At 41.6% G+C, this 26234-nt stretch overlaps 2 protein-coding genes across 3 annotated transcripts in view; both read right to left on the bottom strand.

Annotated features, from left to right (window-relative positions):
- Positions 1 to 675: 675 nt before the first annotated feature.
- On the bottom strand, positions 676 to 18577 carry cdh26.1 (cadherin 26, tandem duplicate 1). 2 transcript variants are annotated; one of them, XM_062541746.1, is made up of 19 exons: positions 18365 to 18577; positions 14170 to 14229; positions 13732 to 13824; positions 13397 to 13552; positions 13103 to 13250; positions 9461 to 9633; positions 8650 to 8778; positions 8367 to 8549; positions 8009 to 8283; positions 7272 to 7414; positions 6503 to 6733; positions 5724 to 5945; positions 5444 to 5568; positions 5076 to 5159; positions 4740 to 4823; positions 3837 to 3911; positions 2439 to 2486; positions 2154 to 2213; positions 676 to 1101 (listed from the first exon to the last, which is right to left on the bottom strand). In XM_062541746.1, the coding sequence occupies exons 1-19, from the start codon at positions 18404 to 18406 to the stop codon at positions 883 to 885; spliced, it is 2550 nt and encodes an 849-aa protein (XP_062397730.1). In that variant the 5' UTR covers positions 18407 to 18577; the 3' UTR covers positions 676 to 882. The 2 variants fall into 2 exon arrangements, with proteins under 2 accessions (XP_062397730.1, XP_062397731.1); XM_062541747.1 differs by lacking the exons at positions 13103 to 13250; positions 13397 to 13552; positions 13732 to 13824; positions 14170 to 14229; positions 18365 to 18577 and adding an exon at positions 12229 to 12323.
- Positions 18578 to 20991: 2414 nt separating this feature from the next.
- Positions 20992 to 26234, bottom strand: part of LOC134087907 (dysbindin-like) — a 19218-nt gene continuing 13975 nt past the window's right edge. Inside the window, exons 3-5 of the mRNA XM_062541748.1 lie at positions 25270 to 25419; positions 23799 to 23942; positions 20992 to 23097 (exon numbers count right to left, since the gene is read on the bottom strand). Of these exons, the coding sequence (XP_062397732.1) occupies positions 22820 to 23097; positions 23799 to 23942; positions 25270 to 25419 (572 nt within the window). The 3' untranslated portion in view covers positions 20992 to 22819. The remainder of the gene's footprint in view (positions 23098 to 23798; positions 23943 to 25269; positions 25420 to 26234) is intronic.

Raw genomic sequence — 26234 nt, 5'->3', positions numbered from 1 at the left:
AAAAATGTTTTTAAAGCTTCCAGATTGCAGTTTTACAAAAATAATGGAGGTTTGTGGCAATTGTTCTACATTATATACAGCATGTATCTTTCTTTAGGTCGATGTACAGCATATTCTATATACAGTACATTTATCCATGTAAGAAAACAAAGATGCAGCTTCAGAAACTACAAGTGTTGAAAAGTATATTTTTGTACCATGTAATGTACATCATAGCTGTTAAATCTAGAAGATTGTTCTTTTTTCTACTTTATGTTGGTATGTTATGTTATGTAATGTTTTACTCTATGTAACAAAAACTTTTATACAGTTTAAAAATCAAATGAGCAAAGCAGACCAGCAGTCAGAAAGCACAAGTTAGAGAGCACAAGTTGCTTCTTTGTAAGGAACAACATTTAGAAAACTGAAACAAAAGGTGTGTTTGTTCAGACATGTCACTCTACACTCTAGGTGTGTCTAGCAAAAACATTTGGGTGTAGCCGATTGAACTTTCGAAAAACAATTCAGCAGATTTTGCATTGTGAGAACACAAATGTAACACTCCTGTAGGTCCATGAGCAAGTTTCCATAGACCAGTCTGGTGAAGGTCGTGGTCAGCAGTTGCAGTCCAGTGGACCTGTGTGACTATATGTCGTCTGTCTTGTGCCCCCCCCGTCCCCCGTCCCCCGTCCCCCGTCCCCCACCAAACAGGTGGTTGAACATTCCAGGAACATAAAATCCAAAGTCTCTCAAAGTCTCCACTTCATTGTTGTCTGAATCAGGCATCCAAATGCATAGTACAAAAATTTCAGAGAGATTTCTGACTTTCCATTTCGGTATTCCCAGATTATCCGCACGTCATCCCTTTCAGGTGAAGAGGGAAAATTCCCATGTCCATCTTTCTCAGTGCTTCATGTTTTTCTCTTGCATGTGCTTTTGGCATATCCCACCAAGGGCCTTAAAACTGGGCCCCAGGTTGCGGAGGAAATCCGTGCTGTCCTCCAAATCGTCAAACGAAAGCGCGTCCAGTGACTGGCACCTGCTCCCATTCCCCTCGTAGGCATACTCATGCAGGGAGCATCCTGGGTAATCCACCTGCTCCTCGCCGATCTCATAGAGTCTCTAAAAACATTAAAAAAAAAATGGAAAAGTTTATTTGTTGTGTAACATAAATGTTGCTTTTCATCTTTTTCTTTTTCATCATATTGTATTTTCATCCATCAGTCGATAAACACTTGATCACTAAAAGAAATGGAAGAGTGTGTTCATTGGTGTATAATTTAAGTTTAAGTTTAAGGAGACTCGACACTAACCACAACAATCCAAAAAATAATCCCATGTTATCTGAACAATGCACTGCTTTGTAACTTGATACTATTATATGAAATAGTGTTAAGTGTTGACAATAACAGGAATGTTGCATGTTGTTGGAGTTGGGGGATTGTGAAGATGTCATGTAGTTATTTAAGCAAAATGATGTGCGGGAAATCTGCTGTTTGTCAAAGAAAATACAGGCCTACCACTTAACATCTTGTTTTTTCATATGATTTTGTATTCAATATATATTATTGTTTCTACATAGCAACTGATTAAATGAAAGACTGTATTTATCCAAGATGAACTGATCTACTTACAGTACTAGGTGAAACATCCTTTTCTTATCAGTAGATGGCGGTAGAGTGCCACTGCCCAATTGTAAAGCATATTTTCCCATAATGAATAACTAAAGATACTATGCCACTTTCGAACTGCAGGGTGTGCTGTTTTGTTACTTTGGAGTTAGGTCTGGTCGGCCTACAGCACTAACTTACCAAATTGAGATAATGTTACAGTGCTGAGACAACTATTTTTTTTTTATGTGTGTTTCAGGCATTCAATTGCTCATCTTTTAATGTCCTTACAAGTGATACATTTGCTCATGTCAGCACAACAGCCTAACGTGAAGGAACTGGTTTCCCACCTAACCCCTGATAACCACAGTTTCCTGGGTATACTCCAAGTGTGAAAAACAGCAGAAAAACAACCCTAAGCCTCCTCAAAGTCATAGTTCATGAAGGAACACTTTTTGAAAGCTTAAACCATCTGTATCATTAGCATGTATACATGAATGTCACATTAGACAAACAACAATACTGTAGATCAGGACCCATTGAAGGACTGTAATAATATCTTACTCTGTCAATGTGGTCTGCAATGTAGCGGTCAGTGCAGCTAATGGATCTGGAAAACCCAGTCTGTAAATGAAAGAGATATTAATCACAGCAATCCATATTAATACAACATCCCGTATTAAGATTTCACCATTATGAAAAAATATATACAGTACATTTTTTTTACTTGAGTACATATTTAGAGACCATTAGTTCATATGTATGGGACTGGAGTGGGCATTCCTGTGAAGGCCTTTAATGCCAGTAACAGCACAGAAGGTGTTGTTTAGATTAGACATGAATGCTTACTCTCATTGTGCCAGTCCTGTTCATTGTGCTGGAGTTCCATGTTTGTTGCTGGGAAAAAAACACACAACACTTGCTGTGATTCAAACAAAAACAAACTGACAGACAAACGGAAGTACGTGGGTGTCACCCCTCTTGATATTTTTGCCCGGAGCATGTTCTCATTTGAGATTAAACCAGTTGCTCCGTCGGTACTCCTTTGAGATTTGGCTTTAAAGACGCCATGTTTATCTCCCTCCCATCCACCCCTATACTTTCGCAACAGTACCCTCCCAAGAGATGCCTGTACCTGTCCTGCCACACCCATGGCTAATTATCTCTCATCATCCGCAATTTATTTATGAACTATGATCTAACATATTTTATCATTATAAGTTATGATCTGTGACTCCAGGGGGAATGGAGTAAGAGACAGATTCTCAGATCTCAATGAGATACAATACAAGATATGATCAGACACAGAACTCTGGCTCTATTGTTTTTTGAGAATGTCTGCCATGCAAATCCATTCCAGCTCCAGTCTGAACACATACCCATTTCCGCCGTCATTTCATACGTGTGTGAGAGAGGGGGTGTTATCCATAACATATCATATGCATATCATAGGTGTGTGTAAGAGGGTGTGTTACTGGCTAATTAAAAACCAATAGCACTGGGTAGACTCCGTCCTCATTAGCCTGGGCTGGGCTGGATGCATCCATACTTAACAGGCAGAGACAAATGGTGAGCCTCCAGGCCAGGGTGGATTAGTCAGCACCATAGCGAAACTACAACTATAGCTACAATCTTTTATGGGGCTTAGTTGAATTGTGAAAGCGACAGAAATAGCCCAAAGCAATCTACTGCCTTTGTGGGGCTGAGCTCAATGGGGTGGTGCAGTGATTCACATTTGAGAGGCTGCAAGTAAACTGGGATGTTGTTGTTGCAATCGTTGTACTTCATAGTGAATTAGTACCAAAATGTCATCACGAGTTGTCTCTAATGTACACAAGACTACCAAGTTTTGACAACTGTGCTTAACTCCTCAACCTGTTCTGAGAATATCCAGCTGTCCTAATGCCAAGGGATATGACACATTGATACTGCTGTAACATGGGAAAATGTCTGTCACATTGCTGAGTCTTCAGAACAACTTGAACTCAATGTTCAGTTCCATCCCCAGGTGAGGCTTCAGTAGGATTCAATCCAGACTGAAGAACAAAGGAGAGGAGGATGACTTTGCCATAGCTACACTCTGTGTGGGTGCAGCTGCAATCTTCAATCTGATACTCAGATACTTTCCCACTCAGTTACTTTCTCCTTCATTCCTGGGCTTTTTTTTCTCCTCTGTTCACCTGTTAATCCTAACTTTTCTTGGGAGGGGTGGCGGGGAGGGGGGGGGGGGGGGGGGGGGTTACTCACCATCGTGCTCCGCCTGAAGCTGTTGTTGGCTTGAGAGACCTGCCCCATCTGCCCCATCCCATTTGAAGAGTACTGCTGCTTGCCAGAGAGAAAGGGTAGAAGAGAGAAAGACAGGGAGGAGAACAGAGAAAGGGATGGAGAGAGAAATGGAGAATATTTTAGGTTTTGGGAGTTTAATGTGATCTTCAATATGGCCATATTGTTGTGTCTATATGCCCAATTATAGGCCTTGACAGGATACACCAAACACCAACAAAGTTGCCTACAGTATACAGTATACTGTAAAGATTTCAGGGGGGGGGGGGGGCAGACCCACGGGGGGCCCAGATCCTCCATAGGTTAGGACACATCCCAACTGGAGACAACCAACAACAGATACTACTCAAGATACAGCAACAGACAAAAAGAGTGTAAAGAGTGTAGAGTGCTGGAAAACTATTCCAAGGGTCTACATAAATATATCAGGATACGTGTAGAAAACTGCCATATTGGGGTGATGAACTAATTCCATGCTTTTCTATGGACTTTTTAAGTGCTGAGTCTCCTAATTAGAGAGTCTCTAGGCCCCATCACATTGCACACGGCATGCGCTATGAAACCCAGTACGTTCAAATGGTTTGAGCGTGCAAGAACTGGCCTGCCACTGGGCTCAGTATAGCGCAGCGCCGGCGGCATTTTGCCGCTCTTGCGCGTACTACGGTCAAAGTTGAAATATGTTGAACTTTGACCGCGGCACGCTGTAAGTCAATGGTCTTTTGCGCTGGGCCCAGCGGTTACCACAACAAAAATCAGTAAAACGTTACCTCAACCAAGAGCGGCCTAGCGGTGAGTGCTTCTGCTGTACCTTGTCTCAGTGTTAATTCAGGTTAATTCAAGTGGTCTGCAACAGGGAAGTGGACTCACCATGCCTGATGCCTGATGACCTCGCATCATACCACTGGTCTCTTGGGTTTCAACCTGGTAGGTGTTGGTGGAAACCTGAGGAAGCTGTCCAGGAATGAACGACAACAGTAGCATTTCTTTTAACAAGAGCTACAGTTACACAAAAATATTTCAGAGCAGTCAAACAGATGTTTTAGCTTCCAGGTTCTCCTGTTCCACAAGTTCAAGCTTGCAGACAGAGAAGACTGTTGGAATGGGGGAAGACTGTAGTGGTACACAGTTTTATCAGCTTTAACAAGAAACCAGTTTTGAGAAAACAAAACTCTCCACTGTCATGTGGCAACAGATGCTGCTTACCGGTATGGCTGCTTGTTTGAGCCCATCGGTCACTGTCACAGTCTTGACATAGGTAGTGGGACTGCGGATCAGAGTCGGCTCCGCCTGGAGGCAAAGAGAGGAAAGGAGGGACTCAGAGTGATACAACCGCCCACTGGAGTTATTTACGACCTTGCTGTGAAACAAGGACATGCACGTGAGTAGAGATCGTGCCAAATGCCACGCCCTGTGTGAGAGACGCGCAGGCGTGCACTTGGAGGTGTGTTAGCAGAGCTCTGCACGTTCCCCCAGGAGCCTGGCTTCAGTGTGAAACTGCCTGGAGCGGTTGTCACATGGCCTGCACAGGAGGAACACCACACACACACACACACACACACACACACACACACCTTGCTGGCGGTGCCACCTCCCTCCTCGTTGTACTTGATGAGCGTTTGGTGGCCCTCGTCCTGCATGTTCAAAGGCTCAAACTTCTTCCCCTCACAATGGCAGAATAGGAACAGCAACAGCAGCACTGCCAAAAGACAAACGGAGCAAGCACTTAACAGACACACTGACTGAGAACACTCAGCGAACGCTCAACCCTAACCCTAGTGATCGCAAACTCTTAGTGAATTACCAATGTGTTTAATTAATAGGGCATAATTGGAACCTATCACAGCAACTCACACAACAGCAGCAACAGTCCAGCGATCAGGGTCCCGATGCCCGGTCCCCCCAGCTGGCTGGTGGTGGGCAGAGGGCCGCGGCACTCGGTCCCCCCAGCGCAGTCACACACAACCACCGTAATCTCGTCCTCTCCCTCTACACCCTGCTGATCCTCCATCAGCAGAGGAATGGTGTAGTTGCCATACGCCAAGGTTGTCAAGCTCACAAGGGTGATGTTTTCGCCTGCTCAAGAAACCAACACATTTAGACACATGATAAATAATACAACTGGCCAATTGAATGGTTTGTGATGGACCACAGTAATAATGGACTGTTAACAAGTAATAGAAATGTGACAATTACATTTCTTTTCAAGCCTTCAGTAAATACTCCTATGGACAGGGCTTGTCTATTGGGAGACCTTACTGTATATCTAAAGCTGCATTCACATACGTCGCTACTCGCCCATCTCTGAGCGAGAACTGTCAATGTAAAGTGAATGTGTTCTAGCTGAATGTGGCCAGGACAGGCGATGCGAGGACTAGCGATGCGATGTGGGCGGGTACAAAGTTAAAATAATTTTAACTTCCAGCGATGCGAGTGAAGCGAGTGAAGCGAGTACCAAATCAGAATGTAGAATAGAGATGATTGACAGTTAACTGAAGCGAGGAGCGATGTGCGAGTAGCGACGTATGTGAATGCCCCTTAATGGGGATAATTATTTTTCTTTTACAGCAAAGACTGTAGAAAGTCAACAAGACTCTCAGAAATGCAAAAAAACATGGATCCACTTCACTCACCCGTGGTGGGGAACAATTTCCATTTCGTCTTCAAATCTTCCACGTTGTCCCCCCTAAAAGCAAAAGAGAACGGTCCGGAATATGGAGGAATATCCCAGTCCCAGGCATTCACAGGCACGCGGTCCTTGTGACTGCAGAGCACAGTGTCTTTGGTGACCAAGTGTGGCTTATTATCATTGATATCTCCCAAAACAATCTGAAGAGTACTTGTGCCTGTTTCGGGAGGCTTCCCTGAGAATGACAAATAAATAAATAAACAAATTAAGTAAAATACTTCAAATTAAAATAAAATACTCTTTCTATTACTGACCATAAAAGCAGTGAGAATGATATTTGTAAGGCACTGTAATATTCCAAGAGGAAAGTAGATGTTATAATTATTAACCAAACATAAGACGCTAGACATGACCTAACAAGATGAATACACACCGTGTAATAATATAAAAAGAAATAAATGTCCAGAGGAATGTACGAATTCCTGTGTAAAATATTTGCACACTCGCATTCAAATTTTAACAGGTTAAAGAAAAGGAGTTCATCTCTGTTCAAAACATTTGCAGTGAATCAGTAGGATGAACAACCACCCACACCGAATAGATCCGAGCACCAGCTATTGACCTTGTGCCCCCTAGCGGCAGACCATCTGGGGAGCAGGGGGGTCAATTGTAGAATGAAAACACCTGTTTTCTCCCGGCATTCAGGCAATTCTGACTTGGGATGAATTTATTCATTAGGCAGTGAAGAAGAATACAAATCTTTGTTCACATACCATCATCTATGGCCAAGACTTTCACTGTGTAGATACTGTTATGGACATATTTTGACTCTCGATCCATCGTTTTCACTGAAGTGACAACCCCAGTCTTCTCATCGATGGACAACCAGTCTGCATGATCTTCTACCAGTTCAAACCTATAAACATTCAAATAACATAGAAATATAAGCTCGGAAAGTAACAGAAGCAAGGTGACCTGTTTAGAGGAGACAAATATCCGTGACAACAGTGTTGCTCAATGTAGTGATTCCCCATGTCCAATATATCCCTTTACAAAAAATAACTGTAGTTATGACACAAAAACTGCTGTAGCCTACTGCAGTGTAATAATACTTCTGCAGTAACTGCTGTACTATAATGCAATGTGGTTTTCATTCATAAGTATCCCAAAGTGACTAGGTGTATGACATTTGATTCATGCTTTATGAAGCATTGCTAAATATATTATGGCGCGTTCATGTAAGGTTTTATAAATGTGCTACGCACTCACCCTTCAAGTAAAGTGCTACTGATATTTCAGCAGTGGACAGTGGACAGTAGACAGATAGTCCTAACTACAGGTTCTTCTTTTATTTAACCAGTGGATAATAAATCACAGTGACAGAGTTGACACATTTGAAGGAAGGGTAAGCAATGCTAAGTAAGCATAACCCATTCTGTCTGTTACTGTAATGCTTACCCCACAGAGCATCTGTGTCTTGTGCAAATGTCATGCGGCTATGGTGACCCACCTGATTTTGTCATCGTCAGAATCCTCGTCAGTCACCTTGGGCTTGTAAAGCGTCAGTCCTGGGGGCACCTCTTCTTTCTCAAATGCGCGTTCAAGTGTTTTGTCAAACTGTGGCGGGTCATTGACGTCCACCACTTGGACATCTACACTTACGGTCTGTGGTGGTGGCAGAGTCTTTGGATCTACCACAACCCCATCTCTACATACGAAGAGAGGTACCTCATTTTCCACAGCCACCTCGAGTTGAACCAGTGCTGTCCTCTCATAATCCTTCCCCTGCAGAGCATGAAGACGAAATAGTCAGGAATGCTATCTGGCTTCAAGTGGAACCAAAGTTAAATGTGAGTTGCTTGGCCTACCTTAACAACACTTAGAACTCCTTCGTTAGTTTTAGGGTCTGTTAGAATCATGTAGTTTCCGTCCTCATTCCCCTTCAGGATCGTAAAAACGGGGCGAGAGGCTGGTGTGTTGGGTTCATCCTTATCTGTCACCTGAATTCTCAGGATTTCCTTTGTTTCCATCTCTAGCACTGAGGTAGAATACTGAAGCACATGCAAATCAATTGTTAGGTCACTCCTACACCTTCAAAATGAAGCCTATCAAAAGCCAGCTAGTTTTTGGATTGTGGTAGGGCCTACTCACAGTTGTTTTGGTGAAAACGGGGAGGTGAGTATTAGCATCTGTGATGTCCAGAGTGATAGTTGACGTTGTAGACAGCGACGGTGTTCCATTATCTTTCCCTTGAATAATCACTTTGTACTCTTTGATTTTCTAAAGAACAGAAATGGATTTCAATAGGTGCAAAATACCCACATGAACCCTTCATCATGATTGTAAGCATTTAGCAACATTTGTAAAGACTGAGTACAATTACTGTCAACAGACATAATGACTGCTTTTATTAGTCTAACTCAGACAGCCTGGCTACACCGATTCTGCAACTGAAGCGAGTGTAAAAATACTTAGGGCCTAGTGAATGGTATACAGATTAGGACATCCTCAGACGGTGTAATTCCATAAACATGACTGGTCTTCCTGAGACTTGATGCCTTTTTATCTGATGTGTTGTGGTCATCTGATAATGCATAGTAACAATGCATCCATGATGTAGGCCTATGGTACCTGCCTATGACATCTGAGGATGTCCTAATATGCATACGGTACCAGTGTAATAACTGATGCTTCATACTGTAGCATTCTGACCATGTGACAGAAATCAGTTTTTATGGACATTTTAGATGTTTTCAGAATGAAATGCTAACATTTGTTAAGTCATTTGAAATATGATTGGCGTCAAAATTAATTCTGAAATGTAGGCCTATTATAGCACAGCTTAACAATGATACAGAATAATTTTGGGGAAAAAATCTTCTGCTCATTAGAAAAATGTTTTTCTACAAAATATATTGCATGGCTAAATAACTATTTAACTGTTCATGTCTACATGACTCACATCATAATCAAAACATCCAGCGAAGGTCAGCTGTTGCATCTTGGTGTTTGGAACTGGCTGTAAGGAGAACTTAGGAGAAGCTGGTTCCTGAGAAACTACACTCATGGTCACCAGGGAGTTGTCATTGCCTTCCTCATCACTGTCAAATGTCTGCAGGTTGACAGGCAGTCCACCTATAGTTTTTAAGAAAGGAATAAAGTCAGCCAATGAAGTCTCTTTAAAGTTTAATTATTAGCCTATCTGTTATGGTTCAGTCCACTGTGGTTCAGTCCAAACGGAGCAATCTGGTTGCTGCTTATGGTGACGCAGTTATAATGCTATAATATATTTCTTATCTGGAAGTAGATGTGACAATAGGCTATGTCACAAAAATTAAGTCTGGTTCTCAGAAGAGAAAGGAGAGGAAAGACAGGGAGAGAAGGCTAAATGGAAGAAGTTCTGACAAAGTTATTTTCAAAGACAGGTGAGCACAAACGTTTAACTCACAAGATGAAACTGCATTAACTGCCATTACCTCCTCCATATCGTTACTAAAACTAGATGTACCGCAAAGCGATACACAATATGACCGCCGCTCAGTCCTGCACATTCTCTCCGCAAATATCAATCACGCTTGTGTTTCCATCGCCTACTCCATCCCTACTGCAACTTTTATGTATGTAAATGAGTGTGTGCATGTGTGCGCTTGCTTTTGTGTATGAGTGCTTCTCTGTCTAGTGTGAGTGTGTGTCTGCTTGTGTGTGTGTTTAATGTGTCTCTGAGTATATGTTCACTGTGTTCTCTGCCGTCACTGTCACTCCAATATCAGATAACACACACACACACACACACACACACACTCACATGCGCACGTGTGCACACACACACACACACAAACACACATACACAGGCACACACTCACACACGCACACACACACACACACACACACACACACACACACACACACACACACACACAAACACACACACACAGGCACACCCAGAGAGAGAGAGAGAGAAAGAGAGAACACACACAGAATACACACAGATAACACAGAGAGAGAGAGAGAGAGAGAGAGAGAAAGAAAGAGAACACACACAGAACATGCACATACACACATATACACACATGCAAACACACAGATGGGCACACAGAAACGCACCCACACACACAGGCTATAGTACATCACACACACATTCACTTCTCAGCTCCGGTAGTCTCACAAAATGTACTCAAAGATGTGTGTGTGCATGTGTGTGTGTGTGTGTGTGTGTGTGTGTGTGTGTGTGTGTAGGTGTGTGTAAGGGTGTATGTGTGCATGCGTTTGGGCGTGTTTGTGCATGTGTTTGTATAATGTTTTATGTACATGTGTGTATGTAGTGGTGCGTGTGTGTGTGTGTGTGTGTGTGTGTGTGTGTGTGTGTGTGTGTGTGTGTTCCTGCATGTTTGTTGCACCCAGAGCAACCATTCTCTTTTAAAACATATTTGGAAACTAGTTGATTAAAGGTTTCTAATGGTGTCACTTATATGTTTCTAGGACAAAAACTAGCAGAGATTGAGATGTTTGGAACAGTTTTTGAAATCCCCAGGGGGGGATTTAGACCACCATCTACTGGCCGATGGGTATACAGTCCTGAATGTACACATAAATCCATTTATTTTATAGCCCCCCATGGATGAAATTCCACAAAACTTGGCATACTCCCAGAGGGTGTCAGGTTAATCATACACATGAAATTTGGTGCAGTTCATAACATCTCATCTGAAGATAGGGGCAATTAAAGCAATATTACATTGCATTTTCAATTTTTACGATGGGGGGGCAAATAAAAAATGACTGGTTATAAGCTAAGTTGATGCAAGCTCTAGAGAACAACATACCATAAACATTTTGTCATCCTCGGTGCCACGGTTCAGGTAGTTATGTAGGAAAAACTGTCATTTTTGGGCTTCGGGCGGGGGCAGCGCAGGGGTGGAGTGACCCCCGGGGACGAAACGAAAATTTTCCATAGAACTCTACTGGGGCTACATGCCCACCAAGTTTCATGCGCTCCGGTGTTACGGTGTCCCGGGAATCGTTGACGAAAAATGACGGGAAAAAAGAATAAAAAAGAATAAAAAAAAAAAAAAAAACTTTGACAACAACTATATGACCGCTTCGCTAGCTACGCTAGCGGCGGTCATAATAAATAGACCATGCAAACCAAGCGCTACACTTTAAAATAAGACCTTGATTATTAAGGGAAAGGATAAATAAAGTAAACGCCTTTCGGCTAACATTACAACACTGATTTGTAGCAAGCAAATATTAAATGAGTAGACCTACTAAGCCGTTATTATGCTGCTGGCTAAATGATAAATAATAATCTATACCATAGGCTAGTTCCTAGACGTCATGATATTAGCCTAGGCCTACACAATAACCATCATCCAGCTAGCTGCCTGCTGAAACTTAATTTGTGAAACACATTCCAGAAAGTGTCACAGAAAGTGGTCCTGCAGCAACCCCCTCTTAGTGTATTACAGTTTTTGCCCATTGCTTGAACACATTTTGCAAAACTTCGCTCACTGTGCCAAAACTCTACACACAAGTAAACATAACACAACACTAGGAAATATACCTTTCACATATATGTCAAATTGAAACTCTACTATCAGTACCTAAACTCTGCTATCAAAACCTAACAATCCCTTGTTAAAACATAACTCTGGTGACAAAATGAAACACACTTGCATCATATGCATACATTTTCAGATCGGGAGGAACATATTTGCTTGAATAGCCTACCTGTTGCAAAACTTCGCTCATTGTGCCAAAACTCTAAACACACGTAAACATGACACAACACTGGGAAATATACCATTCACATCACCATTTCCAATGGCAAAACTGAGGGCTTTTTGTAGATGGCTGATTGGTGTTCAGTTTGGCAAGTAAGTGCGTTCAGGTGTGTATTTGAGAGGTTGCAATTACCCGATGTGTTTTGTATTTTGGATATATGTGTTTAACAAATGGTACTCTGAGATTTCATTTTTGAACGAAGTGTCTATGTATGACATAGAGAGTAGTATGCAGGACCAAGTGTGTTGCATAAAGGAGTAAGTGTGTTGCAGAATTGAAACTAGAGTGCAAAGCAGCACTTTTGTTTAAGGTATAGGTAGGCCTACATGTGTTTGAGATATTGCAACAAAACTTCAAGTTGTGATACTTTAGTCTAAGCATCTATAGTGTCTATAGTGTTCAAGCAACGGGCAAAAACTGTAATTTGGCTATATTGATAAGAAGCTAATGTTGATTATCCTCCTTACATGCTCTCATAGAGGAGCCTCATGTAGAGAAGAAGTGAGAAGGGATGGTAATCTGGTTTTCACCATACGAAAGGGATGGTGGAAGTGATGGTGAAAAAAAAAACAGGCAGTGAACATGAAGGTCATGTTTTATTTGGCCGATACAGTATCTTAAGTAGACTTGTGAATTATGGTTAGATCATAGCCTAATGGTTATAGCTCTGTGATATAGGCCTAGCCAGTGTTGGGGAGTAGGCCCTTGGCAGACGGGAGTGGGGGTGTCACAATTTAGCTTTGCTTCCTCTTTCTTAAAACAGCACATATTTCATGTCATGGCAATCTGTAATATTTTAGACAATTCATAGAAATCATACCTTCTGGAAAGTCTTCACTCACAGAGACTTTGATGTGAGGCGGCTCAAATCTTGGGTAATTGTCATTGATGTCCTGTATAGCAATGTCAAAGGCCAAGGTCTTGTCCACTGCTACATCGGTGTTTTCATCGATAACATCAAATTGTATCTGTTCATCATCAACCGGAAAACAAATCAGTGAGTGAAACTTAGAGGCATAGTAATAAATCAACATGTTTGTATTTCACCAAATGAGGTCAGGAGCTAGAAACAGATTATGTTTTAAGACATTTCTCATGATGGTCGAAGACTTACATGAAAGAAGTTGTACTGTTCCCTGTCGATGGCTTTATGTACCATGACAACTCCTGTTTTTTTGTCAATGGTGAACACACCCACAGGCTCCTTGTCCACACCCATTCCAGAGATACGGAAAAAGTGATGGTCGTAGATCTTTTTGTCATTATGCAACTAGTATTGATGAAATACCACAAGAGAATATATATCACAGAGCAATCCCACGGAAAGAGATCATTTCAAATACTGTACATACATGCTCAATACATTTTGCACAAAATATGAGTCAAGAGCTTGCATATTAATTTGTTGTCAGATCTGGACAGAAATGGATCTGAATACTCGCAGTATACCGTTGTTGCCTCCCTTGGATATGGTCCAGGACTCTCCTCCTGTATTTCAATAGTCGATAGGACCCATCTTCTCTTAGATCGATACAGTAGTTCCTGAGAAGAGGAATGCAAAATTCTACTAATGACAGTTGGAGAACATTATCAGAGACAGAAATCTGGCAAATTGTCACATATTTCTCAGTTTCTCGAGGTCACCAAGTAGTGTCGGTACATGGGGGCTCATGGACATGTCCCGGCCCAGAGGGTACACTAGCTGCCTGCCTGCATTAACTGCTGGTTGTAGCAGTTTGGAGGAGGCAAAACGGATTGTTTTTTGTTTCATACCGACAGCACTCGGTGACCTCAAGAAATGGAGATCTTTGTGAAAACTCGCCAGATTTCTCCTTTAACGTAAGGGATTTCATGATTTCTGCTCCATAGATGAGATATAGTACATACCCTCTTTTCTCTGGTCATTGTGTGGCTGTGATTTTGACCCAGTCCTGACTCCATGGCAAGCTAGTAACAATAGATTAGAAAAGACAAACACCATTTAGAGGAGAGGAGTGGTCTGTAGAGTATAGGGCTTTTGTAATGTTCTAGTGATCTATCTAGAAATCTTGGCAAAGTGACCATTTGACTTTCATATGGGGTTTACAAGCATCATGATAAATTTGACTCTCAACAATGTGTTCCTTCCTTGCAAGCAACATAATGTAAAACACACTCATTTAATTTTCATAGCCGCTGTGAGCTGTGACACAGTCAAGATTGACAAGTCCATCAGGACCAGCATGTGCAGTGCAGCAGCCTGCACTAGAGGTCTGCGGGGTACAGAGACTTTTTCAGTCCTGATAGTGATACCACCCATTCCTAGCCTGACGTTGTCATACTGTACTTAAAATTCTTGTCAGAATTTGAGTCTGATACTGCTCTATTGGGCTGTGATTATGGGCCGTGTTTCAACCAAACCGGGAAAGAAAATGCCTCTTCATTCAATTGGATAGACCTACTGTACAACCGATTAGCAGCATCTTTTTCTCAAACAAATTCAACCCAAGCGCTCTTTGGTGACGTGGCTGATTATGTTACTGTTGATCATCAGTCCATCATGGCATAAAGCACAACTATAATTAGGTACACTACATTCATTATTTCTACATTTTACATTATACATATATCATTTGCGGGAGTGCAGCAAATCACGTTTCTCACACTCCCACATACGCACATCTCCCATCCTGCCCCGCACCCACACAGAGCCAGAACAATTCCATTTCAATTTCAATTTGGCTTATTTAACTTATAGAGCACCAAAACATTACACATGTCTCATGGCACTTTACAGAGTGTTAAACCTTCAGAGATTCAGAGAGGGCCCATGAGTAACAGGGGCGAGGAAAATCTCCCTAAAATTGGAGATCTATAGGAAGAAACCTCGGACGAATCCACAACTCAAGGGTCCAACCCATCTGCCTAGGGTCAGTTACAGTACAGTAAGGTAATTTGTATTCTCAGAAAGCTCAAATAGTCCAGTGTAGGGAAAAAGTTAGGGATTAGTAATTTTCGTAGGGAAAGTAATTGGTCGCTAGGATGCGTGGGCCAGAAAAACACTATTAAATATCTTTCATGCAACATTAACAGAGCAAATTAGTCAAGACCTTGTCCTTGAAGCACCCTAATGAAAGGTTTTGTGAGGACAAACATTATGTCATATTTTGTTGCATTGTGGGGGATGGCAAAAACCAGGATACTGCTCCTTCTCTAAATCCTGCTCTTGTACTGAGGATTAAGAGGGTATTCTTTAAATTCAGAGATGACATCGGGCTGTTGTGGAGCCGTCCTCTTAAAAATGTTGTAAAGTGTAGCCTACACAAGTCTTTATAAGCTCCCGACTGTCTCTATTGTTGTTCATGAATTACTTTTTGTCCATGACATTATTTATGTAACACAAGCATTATGCTGTAGGCGAATTCTCAACCCAGACATCAGTACCAGCCTCATCATGCTTTTGACAGAATTGTCTGATTTTAAAAGCTTTAAACATATGGCTTTACTATGCCCTCTTCTACATAATGTCATCTTTTTGTAAATTATTTTAAGCAATGTACACTGGATATTGCATTGACCAATCGTGTATATGGAATACGTGTAAGCCTAACTGTACATTATATGAAGAAGGCAAATACATAGCCATTTGAATGTTTCAAATATGAGGTTGCCTTAGCATCACTTTGCTTCTCCCAGGCTGCTACTCCACCCTGTCTTATTTGAGTGTTTTTAATTGTCAGAATACAATGTCATCCAGTGCAGTGGTGTGGTCTTCGTGATACGCAGGACTACACAGTATACCCACTTAAAAAACATCACCATCTCAGTATACCCACTTAAAATAGCCAGGGATTAAGGGTGTGCAAAAGAATCGATTCACATTCGTATTGCGATTCAAGCTCTACCATAAATCAATTAATATTTTTTTTTCTTGTTTTGTAACAGCGTTTACTGTAAACTGAAACTGAAATGAGTTTAGCTCGCCATTCTCATAATGGTGCCGAGTCTACAGTATTTCACACTCTTGACATCTGGACACTCTTTACTTGATATAATTAAAAGAATGAGTTCAGCAGAGGTAGCCCAGAGCTCTGAGGTAACCTAGTCGGTGCAAATGCCAAAGTTCTGAGGTCCTGTGTGTCACAGACCGTTGTCAGTGTCTCAGCAAGTTTCATGATGGACCAGCTGCACTGCAAAGAATGTTTGATTCAGTTTAGTGTTGTGTGTGGCGAACTATTTATCCCTAATCAGAGGCCATGAAATGGTAAAAGACCAATAAATAAATTTAGAAATGCGTAATTTATGTATGCTTTTTTTCTTGCTTTGGCTTTGTTTCGGGTTTGCCCTGTAGGAGTTTACCAACAGGCTAAAGATAATCTCATTATCCTGCCGATATTGAGTTTCATTTCTGCCGTGTATAAGGCTGTGTTTGAAGTTACCTGTGACACATGGTTTTCATAGTGTTAGCACAAAGCCTGTCTAGGTGTATGGCTACTAAATAGTTTAACACCTTGCCCTACACCTCTGTGAACAGGCACCTTATAACATCAAAAGGGCCTTCTATATCATCATGAGAAAACATATGGTGACGGTGAAAAAACAAAAAGAAACTTTGGCATGCTACTGTAGGTAAAAATCAGTTTTGCATGTAACATTGAGTTGAATTATAGTGAAAACATAGCCTAGCCAAGGCTACTGTACCATTATTCTGATAGATCAAAAGTCACATTATTTAAAGGCTGAGTCTGCACTTTTGTCCTTTTGCTCTCCATTTAGTGTGCACGCTTGTAAAACTAGTGATGTACAGTAGCTTACACAACCCTGGCGCAGAATAAAAACAGTTTGGGCCTACCATTTTACATTACTGTGGGAGGAGAGGGAGAGGTGTAAATTGATTCCATTTTCAACTGGAACTTCAACCACCTTCAATCTGCATCCTCTTCAATCAGCATCAATATCAGAAGGCTATCACATGATTCCCTATTTTGTAAGGGATTTTGTAACTTTTGTGGCCTATAGTAAATAGTGTAGTCATCCTTATGAGAGAGTGAAAACAATAAATATTTCTCAAAGCTGACATTCAGTAGTATTAAACTATTTTTCATTTGTTGAATTTCTTTCATTTGAATCATACTGCAATCATACAAGGAAAGTATATATATATACTGTGAATTGTTTTTTGTATCAAGAATAGTTTTTGAGTTGAAAATCAATTATGAATCGAATCTTGAGCTACACCCCTAGTGACTATTGCAGGACAGGGTAAGGGTCTGCTGTCACCTGACTTTTCTTGTTGCTCAGGTTCTTTTTCTTTTTAAGCCATTTGCACGCCATTTGCACGCTTATTTTAACGCAGAGCACTGTGAACATCACTGTGCCTTAAGCAAATCATTATTTGCTGAACTTGGTGAAGTTTCTTTGAAGGGTCAAACTTTGTTCAGCAATAAGCTAGTGATTAATGAGTTCAGTAAATATTTCACAAGAGATACAGAGGAGCCTGCACACCTTGATATTGTACTGTAGGTACGACTATTTCACAAGAACAACTTAAGAGTAAGAGAAAAGAAAAGTGTAACACAGCTTGCTCCACGTTGTAATCAGTTCATTAATAGACTGACGCAGACCCGGCTCCAGGGGGGGGCAAAAGGGGGCGGTGCACCCTCAAACAAAAAAGGTGCCCCCTCAGTTTTACTTGGCCTAATCCTAACTGTAGCCTTTTACAATTGAGAGTGCCCCCCCGAAAATCTAGCCGGGTCTGGACTGACGTTTCGGTCAGTCAGACCTTCATCAGAGTCTGACAAACTAAACTGATGAAGGTCTGACTGACTGAATCGTTAAACTGGTTACATCGTGGAGCATGCAGTGCCATGTTTCTCTTTTCTCTTCAGCAAATGTAAAAAAACTACTAGTTGTCTCCTCTATGTGGATATCACAGTACACTTATTTCCTGTCTAACATAAACTTTTTTGCTCTTCTTTTTTTTAAAAAAAACGTTTCCTGCGGAACAAACACGCTTTGGAGACAGATGTAAACAAATATTCTTCAAAGTGAAAGACCAAAAATGCAAAGCATACTAAAAGTTGCCCTACGGCGCTCTACTCACAGTCAAGGAGAGCAGGAAAAGGATGCCTCCCTTCATTGCCATCCGTTCCTCTTCGTTACCTAGCGTGAGTGTCAACACAATGGCAGTGTCACAGTGGAGACAAGCCTTGTTGGTAACGCATTAAGACCTTCCCAAAGTCCTCTCTGGCAAGATATTAGAGGGCCACTCCTGACTTGACTGAGGCGGAGAGCAAGTCTGTGAGGGGATGTGAATGTATTTGAGGCAGAATGCGTGTCTGTGAGTGGGTGTGGGTGTATGTGTTCACTTGGACTGCTGCAACTGGTTGTCCCCTGAGGGGTGAAAAGAGGGAGTGGTTACATGGATCTCAGGTTTTCGGTGACAGGTATACACGGAAGGTTTCTCAGTAGACAGTGACTTTTTGAAATGCTTTGGTCTTGTCTCCAAGGTACACAACAGTCTCCAAAAACACTTTCTAAGGTTATTAACAATATAATTGGCAGGTTTTTGTGTTTTATTTTGCAATATCACATTCTACACCCTTTTTAGTCTGCATTTCTGGCAACTCAGATTCCTTAGCAAAATATGTTTGTTATGTAGGAGAAGCCATGCTTTCTCCTTCAAGACATACACTGATACCTGCATTTTCATTTTGCTGGAAGGGGATTATCAGCTAACACACAAATACACTGGGACAGTGATGGGGGTGGACTCTCCCTTCACCACTGCTACGGTACATGTAGCTTGAACCTCATTAGCATTCTGGCCTCAGACAGAAAAACCTGTTGGACTGCACAACACCTGTGAGCCCCTGTGTGTGTGTGTGTGTGTGTGTGTGTGTGTGTGTGTGTGTGTGTGTGTGTGTGTGTGTGTGTGTGTGTGTGTGTGTGTGTGTGTGTGTGTGCTGTATATGGTCTTACTTTATGGCATAGGTGATGTTTTCTGGACCCGTGTGTGTGTGTGAGAGTATGGTTGTTGAAGAAGGGTCACATCAGCCTGGCTGTTGCTAACAGTTAGTGTTAGCAACAGGCTACTAAATAAGACTGTGTGTTCTGTTTTAAACCTTGTCTTTAGAACCTAACCTGGGTCTCTCGTCCGATGAAAAACATGCAGCTGGCTTTATTGTTAACACTGGTCAATAGCAAAAATAGTTGGTATTATTTCAGATAGTGCACTGTGCAAGTTTAACCTGAAAACAAATGCTTACATAATGCATCAGACTAGTCAGACACTGTCTGTTTCAAGGGGTTAATTATCCAGCTTCACAGGTATCATATTGCCTGGGAGATTCTGTTCCCATCTCCAGTCCTTGAGGAAAGCTCAACTGTTGTTGAGACTTGATCTGATCTAACCTGTATGCAAATGATATGACTCACATACGTTAAGGCTAGATTCACTCCTAGGGCAATTGAAATGTTGTATTTGGAAAAGCCACACACCATAAAGCAGATGAGGACGTCTTTTATTGCTATGGATGTTTTTTTAATGCGATGAATGGGCAGGACTAGGGATTGGTCAGTACGGATGATACTGTAGCGATGATGCTACAACAGGCAGGACTGTGAAACTCTGTCCCTTTTGTGTGCTGGGCAGCCTCCCCATACTGTAGTTCCACACCCAACACTGCACCCTGTCTTTACTGGCCTCCATAATTCATAATCACTATCAGTGCTTCTGAATCATGAAGAGCGGGTGTGAGAAGAATTTGTGCCGTACCTGAAACTAGTAATTATTGTGCACAGGTCATAACCTATCCTTAAACCAGAATACATTTGCAGCCTATCTTAAAGGTGTAAACAACCATGGCAACCTTGACAGAGACAACAAGGAGGCAGACGAACTAAACCATCTTCTGTAAACCAACTGAATACTGTCTACACTGCACTATATGTTTTCTCTTGCCTATGCACCACCTGTCTATATTCTATATATCACATTGCACCTTACTGCTTTTTTGCACTTTTGTGTAGACACAAACTGCATGCAGTTCTCTTTGTACTTGTACTCAGCACAATGACAGTAAAGTATACTTTTCTCTCCCAAACACTTTACCGAGGAATCAAACTCCAGACTACTATTAGACCATTACACTAAACACTTACAGTAGCTATCTGCTCTCTGCTGGGAAGCTTGTAATATAATTCATAAGCCTGAGTGTCATAATCCCAAAATTCTGTTGTCTAATAAACTGACGGTTGTACGCATCCACTGAACAAAGATTATGAAAATAAAACACAACTTTTCTGCCAGAAAATTCACCAGAACACATATAAGAGCCTGAAATCTTTCAGAATTCTTCAATTACTGCCGATGAAAAAAACCAAAACGTCCGCCATGTTTTTTGTGTGTGTCAACACATTTGTTGTCATGCATCATATACTGTAGGGTACAAATAGCCCAGATGTGTACCAGGGGTGCAAATAGTCATATGGTTCAGTAACAGAAAGGACATTTAAGATGGACATTTCCCCCCTTAAATGTATTTTATTAGAAACAATCCAATCAAATGAGGCCCAGATCAGAGCCATGTACAATTTGATGCTTTGGAGCAGCATACCTGCTTACCTCCTTACTGCTTAAATCCTCATTTTTAATGAGGATTTCAGGTCACATATCAAAGGACGCTCTTTTCATGCGTCATGTGAATGAGACAAGGGCACATATTGGATTTGTATGGACATGTTTATTTGTTCATCCTAGTGGGGAGGGAAACGTACAACCGGTTTGTTTCACACCGACACACCATACACACAGTGTGCTTTTGGGAACACACACACACACACACACACACACACACACACACACACACACACACACACACACATATACACACACTCACACACTCACACGCACACATACTGTACATTTACAAAGACAGCAATACAAAAACAGTTTTTATAACAGAAGGTATAGGCTTAAACTCATGCCTCTGACACCACAGTATCTCAGCTGCAAAATCTGACCTAACCACTTTCCATGCCAATTCTTTTTTTTTTTTGTTGGAATGAATCTTCAGTACCGCCCTCCACTCTGTCAAGGTGACATGCTTCACATCAAGCACTCATATACTACAAAGAAAACTATTCTTCCGTGAAATGCTTACACGATGGCATGCATTCAAATAATGATACTATTCAGACCCATGCTCATTAGGAAAATCACAGAGGTACATGTAGATACAGTAGAGAGAGATGTCTTGAGAGTAATGTCATTTTGTGTAAAGTCATGGCATCATAAGCAATGGCTTTGAGTCCTGCAGAGCGTAATGATTCAATGCAAATGGACGTGAATCAATGAAAAATCAGTGGCTCACAGACAACACTGGCTGAGGCTGAAAGGCCAAGAAAAATGAAAGAAGTAAAGGGTCATTCACACCAATAATGATAACTATAATGATAAATGAAAGTGACCCTGACAATACGTTCATCCTGTTGCTGATGCTATACTGTAGTTTATGGATGGACTTAGTTAGTTAGAGCGATACTTTTTTTCCGTTATCATTGTAGTTATTATCTTTGGTGTGAACGGCCCTTAAGGCATTTCAGCTCTTTCAAGCAGATTGCCACCCTCTAGTTGAGACAGTACCTGGTTTTCTGCCTTCCACCCTGCAGGCTCAAAGGACTGCCTCACTTTGTTCAATTCCTCCTAAGCTCAGGTACTGTACAGTGGTTGGTTTCCGATGGGAAAAATGGGAAACAGACAGCAACCCTCCTTGAAAATAATCTTCTTCATCTCACGTGTCATGTCAGGAGAGTTCCTGTTTAGAGTCAAACAATGTCTCAGTAAAAGGGAACGAAAGGATATTGAGAAATTACTGTCTAGACTTCTCCCCGTAAGGATTTCAGTTTGTTTGTTTTGCTGTTACAACACCGGGATCTACTCAAGATGATTAATAGATTTAACCACTTAATGATAAATCACTTAATTGATTAACCACACATAACTCTGCTTCTCTTCATGTTTTCTTTTTTAACTCTGGCCACAAAACGTTAATATGACACTGAATGAAGTAGGGGTGTAAAGGTAGACATATTCGTACAGGACGTTAGGTTCAATAGAGGTATGTACTAAATCCAGTCATGTTAGAAATTTGAGTTCCCACAACAACATATTAAATGGTGGACCATAACGTCAGTTTAGTTGTCAAATGTTACACCCATAACAAGGTGTAATTAAAATAAAATTGCAAGAATGAAATGACAGTTGAAGGGTGTCGTTTGTTTGGAAATTGAAAATTGCCATTGCGTAACAGTGAATTATAAAAAAGCTTGCCGCATGAGTAGACAAATATGCCCCACAGGGTTGATATAGTGCCAACTTGGAGAAGGGGGCATGGCGTCTACCAGTTCCTTTGAGGTCGGCCTTGGCGTTTCCCTGAAGACACTGGCAATGGACGACACCATCTTGGGAAGGAGAGGAATCTAACGAGGATCACACGTGACCTTCTCACACTCGGGTAACTGTGGTTGGACAACCGTCACACCTATTCGCAATCTCTCATTCCTCATTCTCCTCCTCTTCCTCCTCCTTCCCTGATGACGTGGAGGAGAAGAGGAATGTGTCGACCTGCACCTCCTCCTCGTCTGATTGGACGACAGGTGTGTCCTCCCCGCCCTCACTTGTGTCCTGGCTGTCTGGGTCCGCGGAGCCTGTGGACCCGGATGACCCTCGGTTCTTAGAACCTGGGCGGCGCCTGATGGATCCCTGAGGGCCCACTCCATCCTTGTAAATCAGCTCATTCTCATCCTCATCATCATCATCTTCATCGCACACGTCTGGCAAACAGAAAAACGCATAAAGCATACACGACTTGAACGCATGAATGCCATGGTATATGAAATACATGTTCAGTGTAAAAACTGTAATGTTACACTTTAGGCTGTAGAACGTTTCTTGGGAGAAATGAAACCTGCCATTATTGTGATCAGATGGAAAGTACAAATACTTTATAACTGAAGTAGCTTTTACTTTACTGGATGATTTAATTTTATAAGAGTAGCTGTGTCTCGACATTGCTTGGCAACCATTCTGATTGAAGAAATATCTTTTTTTGGAAGAATGATTATATGTGAATAAATCAATACATTTCTCGGTGCTGTGCCTTTATTTTATGACATTTTGACATAATTTATTTGTAGTAACTGTTTTAGAAAACCAATTAGCCACTCGCCGGGCTGATTTTAGAACAGCTGAGGGTCTTTTTAGCCGCTCGCTTGTGCATTGGGCTAAACAGCAGCCCTTAGCTGTTCTAAAATCAGTGTAACCTAAGGCCTCTCGGGGCAGATCTGACTGCACGTTTTTCACAATGTGCTATGGGTGGCTTGGCTAAGTTGTGATTCAAGACATAACAATCTTAGCGCAGACTACTCAGCAAATAGCTCCAATAACCACAAAAAGTACCATAGACATGACACAGAGGATAGCAATGTGAGAAGCGACTATAGCAGTTTCGAACACGCCGTTTATTATGTAATACCTGGAAGGGGCGAGGCCAGCGGACCTGTGTCACTCCCAGAGTTGAGGAACACGTCCAGGGCCTCGTGATCGGAGATATCCATCAGGTCCATCTGCTCCAGCAGGTCCACATTCACCTCCATCGATGAGATACTCCCCATAGGAGCTGCAGTTCACATATCACATGGCACACGCAGTATCATATTCTGTGGTGGGTGGCCTATGTTACAAGTTTCAGGTCAGAGGCATGTTGTCATCAGTAGAGGACATTTACAGAACCAAGTGCCTATGCAACAGAGGTGGAAAAGTCACATATCTGCTCCAAGGCTGTAATAACAATATACTTCTGTATACTGTGAGTGGGACTTTGGCCACAATATCTGGACCTATTTTTCTATGCCAATGCACATATTTATTTTTAAATGATTATAGTTATGGCTGCAATTGGTTCAACTGTCAATGACATAAGATAGAATCACACACAAAAATGAAATATAACAGAGAAAACCCCCCATGTGGTGTGTATCTGCTTTTTAAATACTTGTTCTGTTATGCTCTTAAATATGCAAAGCACTGAATGTCTTGAATCTGTTTGAAGATTTTATTTCCTTTGTCTCCACTGTATGCACTACTCGTCCATATATTTGACAACTGTGTTGTGACAAGAAAGGCATTCTAATATGTTTTAAATATTCTGTGTGTGCGTGTGTGTGTGTGTGTGTGTGTGTGTGTGTGTGTGTGTGTGTGTGTGTGTGTGTGCAGGGATGGGCAGGGATGGGAATCAAAATCTAATTTAAAATAAAATAGCGTATCAAGTGTATCAAATGGCATGTATCAAGATAAAATACAGTATTTTTGTATTTTCAAAATACTAAAAACACTCTTTAAAGGAAGCATAAAATCACTTTGCAAACCTTCCATACTGTATCTCTCTATCTGATCTATTCTTTCATCAGTACAATGACTCTATTGATTAAGTGAACAGTATTTGAGAGCAACCATTTTCTCTGCCAATGATACATGCCATAAATCTGCCAGGAGTCAACAGACCAACTATGCTGATCTGCCTGTCACATCTCATGCCCAACAACAATATTGCTCAGCCTCACGGTGCCTTGTGTATCATCAACTTTGGAGGACACATCAAATTATTGTATTATTGTACACATCACAGTCAAAGTTGTTCCAAAGTTCTTCCATAAACAGGCAAACTTATAATTGTCCCTACAAAAGCTGAAACCAATCTCAATATTAACAAATCTGGGCTACTTACTAAATCAGTACAAAGTATAAAATATGCCAACCTGCAGTTATTTTTCTTCAACCCAATAAAATACAAATGATAACATGTTTAATATTTGATATATGCATCTTACATATTATACTGCCCATCCCTGTGAATGTGTGTGTGTGTGTGTGTGTGTGTGTGTGTGTGTGACTACTCCGATATTCGCCTTCAGCATTGGTTCTGTTGGAGGCAGAATGAAACTGACGTTTCTTGTTGTCTATCTGGAGGTGCGATGTGGACAGGTAGACATCCACGTCGTGCTGGAGGACCTCCTCAAAGAAGCGCTGCCTCTCCCTCAGCTTCAGGTGCTGGCCGGCGTCCATGTCCGGAACCCTCTGCGCATGTTCCATCTCCACTGTACAACAGACATACAGTATGCAGGTCAGCAGACAGACAAGTGACAAGTGATTGCACCATTTCTCATGCCTACTGTATATGAGTAATATGTTTTTCACACCTCTTTTAGTATTTAGGGGAAAAGATGATTAAAATGTTTCTTTACATAATGTATGCAAGTATATTATGTAATTAATATGTATGCAGTGCATGCACACTGTCTTACTGTAAAATGGGCATGCATGCCCCTAGTCTGCAGTGGGAAAGTGGGACTGTTTCTCTCTGAAAAACTTGCTCTCTAAAAAAACAATTCTCTAGTGTTTTCTCTCACGCACACACAAACAGATGCCAGAAATCAAATGTACATTTATGCACATGTTATTCTACCTCCACCTACGCAGACACACAGGCCCCAAACTCCAATGCATGGAAATGCCTCCATATGTGAAGACATACTCAAAGCCTCAAGCAAAAAGGCCATCCCTTGCTTAGTGGCGGGCAGCAGCAGCCGTTGCGGTAACTAGAGGTGGGGGTGTGATTTATGTAATGCGCTTGTCGGTGCTGCTCAGACTCAAAGGCCAGTAAGCGCTAAAGAGCAGAAATCAATTCACAGAACCCAGGGGAGCAGAGGGTGATGGAGGCTACTATGAGATGGTTGAATGTGTGTGTGTGTGTGTGTGTGTGTGTGTGTGTGTGTGTGTGTGTGTGTGTGTGTGTGTGTGTGTGTGTGTGTGTGTTAGGTGTGTGTGTGTGTGTGTATGTGTGTGTTAGGTGTGTGTGTGTGTGTGTGTGTGTGAGTGTAATCCTGCAGCTGAATTTGTTTGAATTTGTGAG

This window comes from Sardina pilchardus, chromosome 7 (assembly GCF_963854185.1).
Source record: "Sardina pilchardus chromosome 7, fSarPil1.1, whole genome shotgun sequence".
Taxonomy (NCBI): Eukaryota; Metazoa; Chordata; class Actinopteri; order Clupeiformes; family Clupeidae; genus Sardina; species Sardina pilchardus.
The sequence above is the reverse complement of the archived record's forward strand: the minus strand, read 5'-3'. Positions and strand labels throughout refer to the sequence as shown.